The 15,265-nt window shown below is 36.9% G+C and overlaps 1 protein-coding gene across 1 annotated transcript in view; it reads right to left on the bottom strand.

Moving 5' to 3' along the window:
• Positions 1-2: 2 nt before the first annotated feature.
• Positions 3-15,265, bottom strand: part of LOC132851669 (protein arginine N-methyltransferase 8-B) — an 18,487-nt gene continuing 3,224 nt past the window's right edge. The window contains exons 2-10 of the mRNA XM_060878645.1: positions 12,653-12,892; positions 11,865-12,020; positions 8,817-8,880; positions 7,882-8,024; positions 7,700-7,787; positions 6,165-6,280; positions 3,722-3,872; positions 1,283-1,404; positions 3-1,184 (exon numbers count right to left, since the gene is read on the bottom strand). Coding sequence (XP_060734628.1) covers positions 1,101-1,184; positions 1,283-1,404; positions 3,722-3,872; positions 6,165-6,280; positions 7,700-7,787; positions 7,882-8,024; positions 8,817-8,880; positions 11,865-12,020; positions 12,653-12,892 — 1,164 coding nt within the window. The 3' untranslated portion in view covers positions 3-1,100. The remainder of the gene's footprint in view (positions 1,185-1,282; positions 1,405-3,721; positions 3,873-6,164; positions 6,281-7,699; positions 7,788-7,881; positions 8,025-8,816; positions 8,881-11,864; positions 12,021-12,652; positions 12,893-15,265) is intronic.

Raw genomic sequence — 15,265 nt, forward strand, 5'->3', positions numbered from 1 at the left:
TCCTATATCAAATATTCCTAAACTCCAGTTTTTTTTTTTTTCTTAACATATGCTTTCTTACATCTATAACTCTTTTTAAACATTATTTAAGACTTTTTTCCCCTCTTTAATCAGATCAGAATGTTTGAAGACGTTATATTTACCATACCAGATTTTTGGTGAACGTGAATATAATCAATGTCAGTTAATTAGCATGTAATTTGAAACAGAATATCTTTGGATTGAAGCAGGACAGAAGGTCAGGAGGTACCTCGGTGATGAGTTCAGTAAGAGCACAGGTGAATACACACATACACCCACACATGCATCCTGCTGTACTGAAAGTCCTGCATTACCCCACATCTCATCCTCTATCTGTTCCTATCATTCCCTGATCTGTTGGTAGATGTAGCTGGATATGTAACTATATTTGCATTATAACACAAATACCGACACCGAGGAACAAGACGCTTTCACACTCACTACATTTTGCAGAAACACAACAGAAAGAAAAAATCAATGTGCTATAATTATTTCTAATTCACCTAAATGCATTCAACAGCTATTGTAGTCAATTTTCTTGAACAATACTATAAAAAATAAACCCTTAAATGTGTGCTGCTGGATTGCACATCTAATTCTTGTAAAATACTTTATTATAGTGCAGTAGATTAGTGCTTATAGTAAAATGGTATAACATACTGTCTTGACTTTACACCACAACCTAAAATACAGCTAAAAAATAAACTCTTTGCCATTAGACTCTCACTAGAACCAAAATGAACTCTTTACCAAAAGAAACTGTAAACTGACTCTTCACATTCATGAGGATTGTAACATTCTTGAGCTTAATTAGCAGTACATTCAAAGTTGCCTTGTTGAACAGTCTTAGAAATGTTGGACTAGTGCACGCTGTTATTGGCCATGGCAAGGCTGCTATTGCTCAGAGAGGCACTCAGCTCCAGAAATATTAGCACATCTCTCAAAGATGAGCAGAGTCGTGGCCTAGGGCATTACGCACTCAGCCTCTGTGCCTGGTCTCTGGCACTGTGGGTAGGGAAGTGCCACTTCCTTGGACACCATGGTGGTACATGGGCACTTTATCGCCCTCTGCTGGATGCTTAGCGCATCTTATAGTCATGAGAGATGTCAACTTCACATAGCTGACCTTTAAAATCCAGCTCAAACGTGAAGTCCAGATCACGCTGTAGGAAGACAGAAAAAGAGAATAAAGAAAGATAGTATTGGGATATTGGTTATTTCTTGGAATGATAAGACTTTTAAAGCTGTTATTCATACTCACTGCATTACTTTCATTGGGCCTCATGGTGATGGTGCCTACAATCTCTTCTCCCTTCTTTACAGTCAGATACTCCTCGAGGTAAAAAACGGTCTGCTTCCAATGTGTGTAGGGAGAATCTGGTGCTACAGAACAAAACAAAAACAACTAAACAAACAAAAACGGACAAAAAACCATCAAACCCTAAAAACCATCAAAAATTTGTGGCTGCAATTTTAACAAAGCTAAATATCTCTAGAATGTGCAACCTTATTAAAATGCCTTTGTGTGTGTGTGTGTGTGTGTGTTCTCTTCTTTGTGCCCCTGGACAATTTTAAGCAACTTGACCCAGGCCATAGCACCAGAATGCTAAAATTCTAATTGATAATGTGGTAAAGGTCAAAAGAGCTATAATATGCTCTCAAAACTATAATAAGCTCTTCCCAGGGTTCAGTTTATCTCATACCAGCTGCATGGAGAGTGTTAGTGCATCCTTTATAGCACATCAATTTTTTTAAACTGAATATGAAAAATGATTGATGGAAATTGAAGTCAAAACAAAATGATTCTAATGCAGCATACTGTATATACAAATTATTATCAGCTGTCTGATAAATATACTGTAAATCTGCTCATATTACCTACGCTGCATTTGTTTTAAGGGTAAAGTATTGATTTTGTTGCAAGTTCTATAATTACATAACCGTTTTCATTTCAATTGCATGAGTTCAATTTCAAATTTATGTGACATTTAAAATCCAAACCAACATGTTGGTACAGATTCTATAATATAATTTGAGAAAAGCTGTTTTTTTTTCATGGATTTCATTGATTTTATTTTAATCTATTGAGTCTAATACATAGTATGAATAAGTAAATATTGATGATATTGATGAAAAGGACATGTTAAAAGGAGACACCATGTTCCTGATCAATTTAGACATGCTATTGAGCTTCTAGAAGAGGTATAGCCTTCATACATTTTATGGTCATGTGACACACTGATGCCTATCTACACACCGCCACAGATGCTAAAAGCAAGTGTTTATAATAAAGATCAATTTCAAAGAAAATAAAGATTTCTTCAGTGGGAATAATATTATTTAAAGACACCTCCTGAAATCTTATCCTGTCCAAAAAGTACATAATATACTCTAATACAGAAGAGTATTCCACTGCTGAAGAGCTGTCATTTAAGCAGTGGATCTCATTCTCAACATTGAAGTGATGCTCACATGTTAATGTTTGTGGTGACGGGACAAGCATATACAGTAAAGCGGTGTTGTTTTTACTTATTTATTTAATTAAATCATTTTTAAACCTATTTCAGCCATCCTAACCACAATGGGTGGTGTTTTAACACCTGTCGTGACCTTTAACACAAAGTCACACGGTTGCTATATGACACTATAAAATGCCATTATTAAGTCTGTATTAGTTTGGGACGTTCTCGGTCAGTCTTCGTACAACACGGTTATACTGTATATGACTTAATATTTTACAGATTGCTTGAGAAATAGTCCAATATAAACTAGGATATAAAATCTAATATAAAATTATATTCTTTATAAAAAGAAACAAGTTGAGTTCAGTGACACTGATGAAAAGTAACATCCACTGCACATGTAAGAAGATTTAGCTTATAACTGTATACATAGAAGTTGGGCCAGCAATGTTCAGTAAATGTGTCTAAGAATTTGGCCATTAAGAATATATAGTACTAAACTAAACTTCCGACTGCTGTGCGGATAGTTCACCACCCAGGTAATATCAACTCAGCAGACAAATTGTTCATACCAGCATATGAGCTAGATTCTGTAATTGTGTACTTAAATGAAAGATTTCGGAAGAGAAATTACCTAATTACCAGGTTATATCCCTGACTTCTGTAAACTGCTAAAAATGGTTATGTAACAGTGTAACTCAACAACATTGTCTTTACATATGCAGATGACAAGACATTTAATAGTTTTATCATTTAGTATAATGGTTTAATAATCTTGTGGTGAAATGAGATCTCAAAAAATGCTTCAAATGTGGACATTTTTTGATTATATTAGTATAACCACAAGAGGGCAGTCTCTATTCATTAAAAAAATCATTTGACCTCGTTCAGTTTATGTTCAATCAGTCCTCTTGTAAATGAATTAAAGAGCAGTTCAAGATAAGCATGATGCATGTAGGTTTAGTTCCTGATTTAATCATAAGTGAAAGTATTTCTTTAAATATTCTGGCAATCCAATGGAATATTGACTGTACGTTCTGTGTAAAATACAATAGAAATGAAAATATCTATTCTCAACATACACATACGCTTATATCTACATCTCAACTGACACTCTTTCTAGTGAGAATTATCTTGAATTCGATGCTCGGTTTCATTAACAAAAAAAGGGTTAAATCCGTGTGAATGTGGACAAAAATGAAGCGCATTGTATTTAGGCAGGTTTACAGGAACCCAACCTGTGGAGAAGCCGGTCTTCTTGTGACACTTTGTGAACTCGATTTTAAAGTAGGTGACAAGTGCATGGATATAGTCGTTCCTCTGGATCTGCAGGCAGACGGCCGAGGTGAAGGACAGGTCCTCTGGCTGCACGGTGTAGATATCCACCTCCTGGAGTAGACAAAGCAGGCTTTGGTAATTAAAACTAATTAAAACAAAATAATTATTTAGCTTTTATCTGGTGATGAACAATCATTTACAAAAAAGTAATACCTCTAATACATAATCAGTGTATGAGGATATCCTGCAAGGCAAATCCCAGGTTTATATTAATGCACTCATTTTAATGTTATCATTTCTATAGGACCAACTAACTCAAGGAAATGTGGACATGGACGTCACAGTTTAAGTGCATCAATAACACGTGTTGTTGTGTGTTGTGTTGTTATTTAACTAAAGAAAAGGTATAACTGTTAAAAGTAAAAGTGACACCATTAAAAAAATGTAACATGGACAAATTCCACAACAATGAATATAAGTAGAAACAGATCAAAAAAGTATGATATAACATTTCGATCACACAACACTATAATTTTTTATATCCACACACCATGTTGTGATTTATTTCTTGATTTTTATATGACCTTACAAGAATATCAGAGATAAAAGAAAGAATAAAAGCTTTAATTCTCTTTATATTTTGTCCACTATAAAGTGACAAAACATCAGTAGAATGGAGTTTATTATGAAGCTTTATTAGCAGAAGACTGCAGACATAGTAATGTGGTAATCACGTTTATGTGCTCTCGCTGGGCTCTTAGGAGGCATTATGGGCAATTGAGATAAACCAAACATCAAAACTCAGATTACAGTATGAGAGAGAAGCAAAAAGACAACACACATCTCTCTACTGCATTCCTCTCAAAGGAGCACAGCATGTTTATCAGACAAACATCATCACTCATCACTTGAATTACTGCATGGTAGTACAAACATCTCTTACAGAAGAAGGATTTAATCCTGATCAAAAAAGATGTTTCCAGTCTTCTTTATTTACTTTTATACACTGAAAACCTAGATTACTAAAAATCTACCACTGTTTGTGTGTCTAAGTAACACAGTGATATCTCAGTGTGGTTGAATGGTCACACCTGAGTGGTCAGAAGGTGTATATAATTTTAATATAACAGCACATCGAGTTAATATCAATATGCATGTTCTGTGTTATTGTTTTTTTTTAATGGTTAACAAACTCATCTTGTGGATGTTCCATGTAATATGAGAATAATTAGAACATTTATTAACTTTTGGAAATTGCTTGGATGTTGCTTAACAAATGATGCTTACTGATAAAGTGGTAAAGTTCTTTGTTATTAATGTGAGGAGTCTCGGTTGTAAGGACTCTCTGTCTTGCATACAGTGTCCATTTTCACAGTAAATATTAATGGACTCAATTTAAAGTACATAAAACAACACTCTGGCACAATAATCGCTCACTGATTAAGGCTCTATGTTACTGATCAGAGAGTGTTTAAGCCTCAGCAATGCTAAGCTGCATCTGGTGAGTCCTTGAATAAATTCCTTGTTCATTGTTGTTTGATACCCAATCAAATGCACTGATGGAAATCGTTTTCCCGTGTGCAGCTCATCAGGCCAGAAACTAGCAACATTAATTCAGAGAAGTGACTTTTCACTTCACAGATTTCGCATTTTATTTACCCTCTGAGTAGTGAACTGATGGCCTGGGTTGTCCAAAATCCATTGTATAAAGTGTTGACAGAGAAATATGTTATCTTTCACACTGTGTCAAATGTGTTATCTCTTCAGGGTCCATGGGGTTAATAATAAGTGGTAATTTACAGTGCCACTATAAAAGAAAATCATAACAGCATCACAAAACCACACTGAATTGTCTTAGTGCCATAAACTAATGATCTGTGGTTAAGCATTAAAAGGTAACTATTTACTATTCAGTCATTTTATTTGCTTATCTGGATTTTATGTTGATTCTGTGTCTGTTAAAGTGTAACAACAGAAAAAAGCACGAAAAGTTATATTTTATTAGATTTATTTACATACACTAGCATATGTATTACCATCCTTGTGAGGCCTCCCTGCATGCATCCAAATGAACCTGATCATAATCTTCCAGTACATTATCCAGCACATCAATGTGAAATGAGATTTAATTTCTATGAGTCATTAAACAACAGCCATACCTCATTAGTGAACTAAAGAGCAGCCAAAAGTCTATAAAGCAGATCTTTTCATGGTCAATTATCACAAACTAAACATTGTTCTAACTCCAAACCTAAAACACACAAACATCACAAACAGAATGCAAGTGATGATTTAAAGAAATGATTAGGAGTGGTGGGTGTACACGTGTACCTCACGCATGTACACACATACACACACGTAAAACAAAAGTGCATGTGGAGGAAAAGCGGAAAGACTGCTTACTTTGATGAGGCACGCGTTGGTCACCACTTGCTTTGGGTCCACTATATCAACCAGTGGCTCTTTCATTGCTACATTTCGGATGCAGGTCATGTCAAAGCCATAGACATTTTCCCACCCTGTACACACACACACACACACACACACACACAGATATACAAATTTCATATTGATAAAACACTTTGTTTTCTTTCCTGTCAAGTTTCAGCCTTGGTTTAATAGTTCTGTCATTATCAGAGACAGAAAATTGTATAAAATTACTATGTTTCCAAGACAGTTCAGGTCTTCTCACAATCACCATCAAACCAAAACTTTCCCAGGAGACAATGCATATAAGAGACAGAGCTATATATAATCTTGGAGGCATTTCGGTTTCAATTTTAAGACCATCACAGAGTCTTGACATACCTGCCCAGTTTATATCTAAAAATGTCTTATATGTGCACAATAACCTGTGTGTCACTCTGGTCTTATTTTCGTTCTAGCTTCTATGTGAGAAACTCTGACCTCCCATCAGTCAAAATTTGTATTGAAGACCACATTTTTCTGTGTAGAATAAAGAAATAACTTGGTTCAGTGGCTTCACAGAAAAATGCAGCAGCCTCAGAAATTATAAACAGGTAGAGAAGTGCCTACATTTTGAAGAAGGTTGAAAATGATTGGCGTTTATTGGTAAAAAAAAAAAAAAATAGGTGCACAAATACCTGTGGCTGCTTGGGAAAATGTAATAAAGTTTTTTTTAATAAGGTCATTTATAGATTTGAGACATTTGTTAATTGTCATGAATAGCAGATCTTGTCTGATCTTGTTTAGTCATGATTTGAAGTTTGGTGGGACAGATGGTATCTGAATTAAGTAAACTGAATTGATTATGCTGGTTTCGGGTCACATAGCTATCCAACAATTTGATCCAAATGTGAGAAAAGCACACTTAGCTAGCCAGCTATTCAACAACTTTAAGCAGACTGACTGTACTTACTTCTGAACGTAGAAAACATGATATTTTGTGATATAACTTGTGTTTTCCAGGAAGTTTTCATTTAAAAAAACTGAGGTCATCATTTCCACATTTAAGCCAGACTGCTGACTCAAATGATTTCCTTCAGAATTATTTAAACATTAAAAAAACATGATTTCAGCCCAACAATAAAAATCGCAATATATCTTGTCATGTAATTCCCCAGTGACAAGACAGCTCAAGCACAAGGCTCTTTGTTGTTTTTTCCTTGTCTCAAGGCTGATAAAATAGGTTTTAACTCTGATTCTATTACAGGATGAGTATGAGGATAAGTGTAGGTTGTGGAGAACAAGCTTGCCCAGGGCTTCAGCTTTACAGAGCAATGCCACTCAAATATAATATGTGTTGACTTTACTGGATTACTTATCATCACACACCCTGCAGCGGTGTGACTGTGGAATAAAGTTGTGTCAAATGTGTTGCACACACAAGCCTGTACTCTCTGCTTTAGTGGGTACAGTGCTGTCTCTATCTTTTTCTTCCTCAGAACCTCAGTGTGTGGGTGTGTGTATGCACTCACAGTGAATCTTGAAGTCCTTGTACTGCCTGTCCTCGATGGCCACAACATAGAGAGCAGCTCGGTCCGGAAACATCAGGCCACCAGGTTTCTGTCAAGACAGCACAGAGACTTATACTGAAAGCTCTCTCTCTCTCTCTCTCTCTCTCTCTCTCTCTTTTACACACAAACACACACACACTTACCAGCCACTTGTCTCTGGCATAGATGACAGTATTGAGCATGGACTCATAGAAAAGGCAGTAGCCCATCCACTCTGAAATAATGATGTCCACCTTGTCCACTGGCAGCTCTGTCTCTTCTACCTTTCCTTTAAAGATGGTGATAACTGAAATATACAACATGAGATATACCCATAGCCCACACAAAATTCCTGGACAAATATGAGTCTCCATTCAGTGTCTCAACAAACAGATGATCTCATTTTTGCAGAACAGCTTGAGTGTGTGTGGGCATGTTTTTCTATCTTGGTGTAGACCAAATGTCTGCTCCCTACTAGGAAAACTGTTCATCCATCCATCCATCCATCCATCCATCCATCCATCCATCCATCCATCCATCCATCCATCCATCCATGTATCTATCTATCTATCTATCTATCTATCTATCTATCTATCTATCTATCTATCTATCTATCTATCTATCTATCTAATCTAATCTATGCCAAAACGTTTCATTGGTGTTAGTGAAGCTAAGGTTATGTTTACATTTACAGTATATACTGGCATACAATTAACTAACTGCATTAATAATTATGTTTGTGAAAGATCCTCACAAGGATTGTAAAACGTGTGTGTGTGTGTGTGTGTGTGTGTGTGTGTTTGACATGTGAGCAGGGTCACTCTATTCCAAAAGTGGCAATTTTTACAGCTCAGCTTTCGATCAGCTTCCTTGGGGAGTTATTGAATCTGTTTTGTTCAGAGCAGCAGTCAGCAAGAAACCTGAAACATCCGATACCCTTCACCGACTGTCCTGCCAGAGTGCAGCTCTGCTCCAAGGCTTGAATTTGGTAAAAAGCTAAACTCTTGTATAACAGCACAAATATTTGCAAAGATGAATGGTCATCTTTGACATGGTTATAATTTTGCAGAAGGCTCATTCTGTTTGCAAGAGCCCTTACCACTGTCCAGATGATTGGCTTTGATGATTTTCTCCGAGTACTCTGATATGCTTGAGCATTCGATCTGAAATGACAAGATCATCACCCTTAGAGCATCATTTCATTTTGCTTTATGTCATTTATCAGGTGCTCTTATCCAGATTAACATACAGAAGTACTACTGCTACTATAATACAAAACAACTACTGCTACTCTAGATCAGCCTGGGTCTAAATATAACAAGAAGTTTACGTATTGGTGTTGATACACTCTTAGACATAAATCAAACTAATCTGTACTTTTCCTTTTTTATGGGCGATATCATTAATGGGCCAGGTTTTGTTCCATTAATGAGTATCGGTGTAACCATTAAAATAATTTTAGGTACAAAATTATACATAAGCCTGAACAGTAGACCATGACATGCTTTTAAAAGGTACACCACATATACCTACAAAGTGAAAGATTGTACCATAGGTTCAAAAGACATATTTTTGATGGTACAATTCCAGCATGTGAACTTTGTTCTGAGAGTGTATATATAAGGAATGAATTTCTGAATTGCATCATCACTGCTTGGTGATTACTTATTAAAGATTGTATATCGGGACCAGCAGATATACTTATAATATAAGATTGTATATCGGGACTACAGAAAAGAGTATTAATACTTGCCTTCCTAGTGCCTTAAAGGGTGTTGAGTTGGATCAAGCCATAGTTGTGGCTTAAAGTTAGCTTGAAGTAAGTTCCTGAATGGACCCATTACCATCAGGGGAAAGATTGTTATCCATAGCTAGATTCGTAGCCAAATGAAGGAGGACTAGCCAGGTGCAAGTTTTAATAGTTAAGTCGAGATATGTCATGGATAAACAAACACCATGAGGAGAAATGTCTGACACCTGCAAAATGGAGTCATGTTTGCGAGAGCTACAAATAACAATAACTCGTTTAACATTACACACTTGTGTAGAACATATGGTACAGTATTGCTAAGATTTAGCTTCTAATATTTCACCTATAATAAAACATCTGCCAGAACTGTTATGATTGAAGATGTCACATACAGTAAATAAGCAAGTAAGTAGAGATCGGAAAGAAGAAGAGGACCGTGTACTGAGGCTTGAGGAATACCAGTGGAAAACCTGTATGGAGCACCTACGACCTACGCAGGATCAAAAAAGTTTCTAAACCAACATTCTAAACCAATAATTCCAGCATTGGTGAGGCTTAAGAAATGCATATTACATTAACTGTGTTGAAGTCTGGAGAAACATAAAGTAGGATCAAGATGCATGAAGCTGGTTTAAGGGTAGACTCTGTATAGTTTGCCATTTGAGGCCATTTGTTGCTTGGGATGCAGGAGCTTGTTCTGGTGGGAGAAATCAACAGCTGACACAATATAATAACTGTTATCGAAAGAACCAGAGAATAGTAACCAGGCCAGGGTTATTCTCCTGGGAACACTGGGCATGAGAAGGGAATCCATCTATCTTAGGGCATCATGCACATATTGAGGAGAAATTTAGAGTAGCCAGTCAATCTAATAGCATGTTTTTGTGAGGTGATATGATATCAGCAAACCCAGAGGAAACCCACACACAAACAGGAAGAACAAACTCACTCCACAAAGACAATAACTCGAGCTCCATTCCAAATCAGGGGCTCTATAACTGAAGGCAACATTGCTGCATGCTGCACCACCATGCCTTTGTGCTGCACCATCTTCCTTGGTTATTCCTTTGTTTATGCTCCTTGTTTTTTCTCTCATTCACAGGGAGAAAACGCCAGTGTGATATAGTGTAGATATAAAAGAGCTGGTTTAAACACCCAAGAACACAAGGTTGTGTGTACTCTCCTTAACCTCTTTTCAATTATTCCACCCAAGTTCCCCTGTGCTCATTAGAGCAGGCCATGAGAACTCTCCTCAGGATTTAACAGTGACGGACTTCACACTCAAAGGACTGAGGTACATTGTGGGGGGAAAGGGCATTAATGAGAACACTGCATCTTGGCTATTATCAGCATACTGTTCTCATGGGAAAGAAAGTTGGATAGCGAGAAGGGAGAAATTTAGCTTTCTCTATGTACCCTTCGTGTCTTCAGTAGCCGTCCCTATCCACTTTGCATTTCCCATGCACAGAGAGTGTGATGACTTGCTCTTAGAGAGAAAAAATACATAATGCAGAAAAAAGCAAGCTGAACTATAGCTGATAGCTGATCTGCAAAAGGCTTCTGTCTCACCCGGCACACTACTCTTCACTAAAGAGGAGAGGTGTTTGACACATTATCAGAAGAAAGCATAGTCACTCTGGGACTTAATCATGACAGTGTGCCACTCCCTTTGATGTCCGTGTGATTGTGGATGTGAAAGCTTGTTGAAAGTTTTCCTCCATCGCCTAACTCTTTCTCACTCTTTCCCCCTATTCTCTCTGCATTGCCACATCTACAACCTAGATATATACTGTACATATACACCCTAATTACAATGTCAGTTTCTGCATTTCACAAAATGCTGATGCAGCTGTTTTCAAGGTAAGAGGTAAAAAATCTCTTGCAATAGTCCCTGTTCTCAGAAAGTTTGATGCAGATTGGAAATGACACATGCAGATTACTGCAGTGTACAAATCTCATTTCTTCAATTTCTTGGACATTAATATCTCAAATCTGAGTGAGCCCACAGGTTCATCCTTCAGGTACAGACATTCCTATCAGTGAACACCTACACATGATGGCCCTTAACTCTTTGGCATTTAGCACTTATACGGACCTTCAGGGAGATTCTGATTACCCCAGAGTAGCTACTTCAGAGCACCGAGGTACAAATTAGATGAACTCAGTCACAGCTTGCACATGGCATAGACCCAGAGGAAAGTCATCTCTGCTGACAATGACATAATAAGAGCTGGAACTGTCAGGTACTGTACATTTGAATCTTCCAATGAAGTGTGAGAGGGCTGGTACAGTAGTAGAAGTACTAATCTCATTCTCCAGAGAAGAGCAGCCATCCATGATGCTATTTTGGTAATCACGCTTTAGCACAGTAGCACCCTGCAGATTCAGCCTTCTTACCCCATACACATGCTTGGCACCGGCCTTGGCAGCAAACATGGACAGGATGCCAGTACCACTCCCTACATCGAGCACAATTTTGTCCTTGAAGACATGTTTGTTGTGGTACATGGAGTTCCTGTAGGTCAGTGTCCTGACCTCATCCTTCAGCATTTCCTACGATAAAGACAATAAAAACAATAAGCAATCACATGTAAGTCTTAACTGATCAAATAATAAGCATCTAGTAATTACAATAGAGCATGAACTCTATAGGTAACACTTTACAGAAAGGTCCACAAATAAGTTAGGTTTTAATATTTTATTCATGTTAATAATCAATTAATATACACACTTCATTATTTCTCAAGGAGTTGTGCATGCATTTATTCATTGTTCTAAACGCATTAGTTAAGTATTAAGTTGTTACTTATCTGTGGACATTATAGTAAAGTGTCACCAGTATGTCTTTTTGATATTTTTCTAATGGCACTGGGGAAATAACAGAAACATGGGTATGTAGTTATCTTCTAAATGTCACAGAAATTGCAAATCTTCCCAGCATGGTTTTATTCCGGTATAAAACAACAGTTTCTTTCATGACATTTGAGAATGAGCTTTGTGGCATTTGTTTCAAATTTAGAAAAGAATATAACTGTATATTATACAGTAGATATAAAAAATACGAGTTTTTTTTTTCAGTCTAAATGTCCAAATCATTATACCTTAAACTGGGATTATAATGACATTTGAAAGCATCTAAAATACATCCTAGGTGAATTTTTAGACTTGTATAAAGCTCAGTCTACCTCATGGATGCCAAAGTGAGCATAGGAGTCAAAGTAGTAGTCTCTGGAGGTCATCTCTTCTGGATTGAGAAACTTAGCCATCTTGCCTCTGCCTGGGCAGTTGGACAGGGATGCTGCATGAGGAGTGTGTGGGTTGTGTGAGGGGTGTGTGGGCCGTGCAGTATGATTAACTGAGGGCACTGGTTTAGGCAAAGGAGAAGGTTGCACTGAGTGAGATGGTGCTGAGCTGAGGGGCTGCTGCTGTTAAAGGCAACAGGAAAGAACAAGAGACAGACCGACAGAAAAAGACAAAAAGAAGAAAGATTACTGTGATACTCATGAGCTATATTTAGACAAGGCACTAAAGAGTCGTCTTTCATGACCCATTTGTAATGTCCTAAGGCGCTAGTTTTTAACCTACCACCATAATCTATACCACCACTGCAAATTCACTGCATTTCAGACAGTTTCTATGAGTGCAGATATACACTATTTCCCAAAATAAAATAATCCTCCTCCACATGCAGGCCGTCTAGCATCTCAGTGCAGGCTCTGGGAGACAGTGGGAGAGTGTTTGAATACACTAACAGGAGGGTCAGGGCCGGAAAGAAAGCAGACGGTAAAAGGAGTGGCACCTACGGTGAGCCTCTCTTGCTCTGATTAACAAATTCACTACCTACAGTGAGAAAGTGAGAGAACGCAAGAGACAACGGGGCTCTCACTGACAATATAGCTGACTTAACAACACATTGCATTAAAGCAGCCATTACCAGTGATGTGGTGTAAACTAATTACTGTAAAAATAAATATATTGTACACATCTGCCAAAGCACTGTGTTCACAATACATCTCAACGTTCATTAAAAGCTTGGTCATGTATTACTGTGAAGTGTTGTTCTCAAATGAGAAAAACTTTGCAATATATCTTGAATATTTAGAAAACCTTTTTTGGAAAATGAAGACAATTCTGTTGAATTCTATTTTATTCGTAAAGTGCGTTTTTTAAAGTGCCACCAAATAGTGGGATTAGATATCATTATAGTATACAGTGGTATAAGTAAATGCAAACAGTACTGAGTGTATTTACAGGATGTTCAATACACAAAGATTGTGAATAAAACTCCTGGCCAGGCTTTATGTTTATAGCAGCAGCTATTACATACATGCATAACCTCAGGTATCTACTAAGGAAAGAGTTTGTTTAAGTGTAAATCTTTTGAGAGACTTCGTTGATCATATTACAGTATATGCTGCTCTTGCTGAAAATTCATTAGTATTCTGTACAGTGCAAGTTTAATCAAAATGCATCCAATGGAACATTTTAACATCAATGGCCCTTTCAGCATAGCTGTTATTATAATACAATGATGATAAGGGTAATGATTTGGAACCAAATTTAGCCATTATGTTGAGGCATTAGCTCTCTCAGATTTGTGTAAGCAACAAAAGCAACAAAAAACCTGGTTGGGTTATTGCTCAAAATCATCAACTATGTGGTGCAGATAATTAAAAAATATTGTTCTTTAGTTGTTTAGACTCTCTAGGCTTCGTAATGGTGTTTTACTTTGGTATATCTCTTAAAGGAAGACCCTCTACATGAAAAAGGTATAGGTACATTCATTATCCACTGCTTCACTGATATTCTGCCTCATTTCTCAGATGTGGCTTGAACATACTGTAAGGCATGATTGAAAAAAAAAAATATATATATATATATATATATATATATATATATATATATATATATATATATATATATATATATATATATATATATATATATACACAGTATATATGAATATGTATGTGTGTGGATGTGTGTGTGTGTGTGTGTACCCAGCCAAACCTTTTGGGCTAAAATTCTCTTGTGCTGCCCTTTTGGTAGAGTTGACTTTCCAGATTGTTCCCATTAAGTTTAATCGAATGAAAATGCCAGCACAATGGGCAGCATTGAATAGTTGACATTTCAAAGCAAGAACACATGGAATTGCTTCACATAGGAGAAAGTAGGAGAAAGCTTGGAGAAGCTGTGTTTTTAAGCTTTATGCGGGTGTAACGACAGAATAGTGAGGTGAGTTTCCAGCACTTAGGCTGAATTAAATTATCATCAGTCCCTGTAGATTACCATTTTTATCACCTGCTAGATGCAGAAAGCTATGGCGCCTGTAACAAAGCAAATTTTGTTCCAGGCAAGGGTAGAGCTGCATCTCTCTATAGACTTGCACTAGTTTACAAATGATTTTCACCTCTGCTAATGTGCCTGGGGCATTGATATATGAAAGTGCTTTAGCAACAGATGTTAAAGCGGCATCTAGATTTCCTATATCTCTGACCCACACAGTGAGAGGATTTAAACATTAGCAGTAAGCAGCTACTTTATGAAGCATCAATCTGCCAAGATAATATCTAACAGCAGCAAGAGAGAGGCACAAATGTCCTTCACTCTGCAGCCAACGAAACAAATCCTATTTCACTCTCTATTTTTAGTCCAAATAATAATAAAAAAGCCAATGTCTGAAACTACAATTAAAATTTTAATTTTGGGTATGAGAGTGATACAAAAATACTAAAGGATCCCACACATCAAGCATATACTGTAGATTCCAACAAGGGCAAGCCACATGCTGAAAATGT

This window comes from Tachysurus vachellii, chromosome 9, assembly GCF_030014155.1.
Source record: "Tachysurus vachellii isolate PV-2020 chromosome 9, HZAU_Pvac_v1, whole genome shotgun sequence".
In the NCBI taxonomy this organism is placed as follows: domain Eukaryota; kingdom Metazoa; phylum Chordata; class Actinopteri; order Siluriformes; family Bagridae; genus Tachysurus; species Tachysurus vachellii.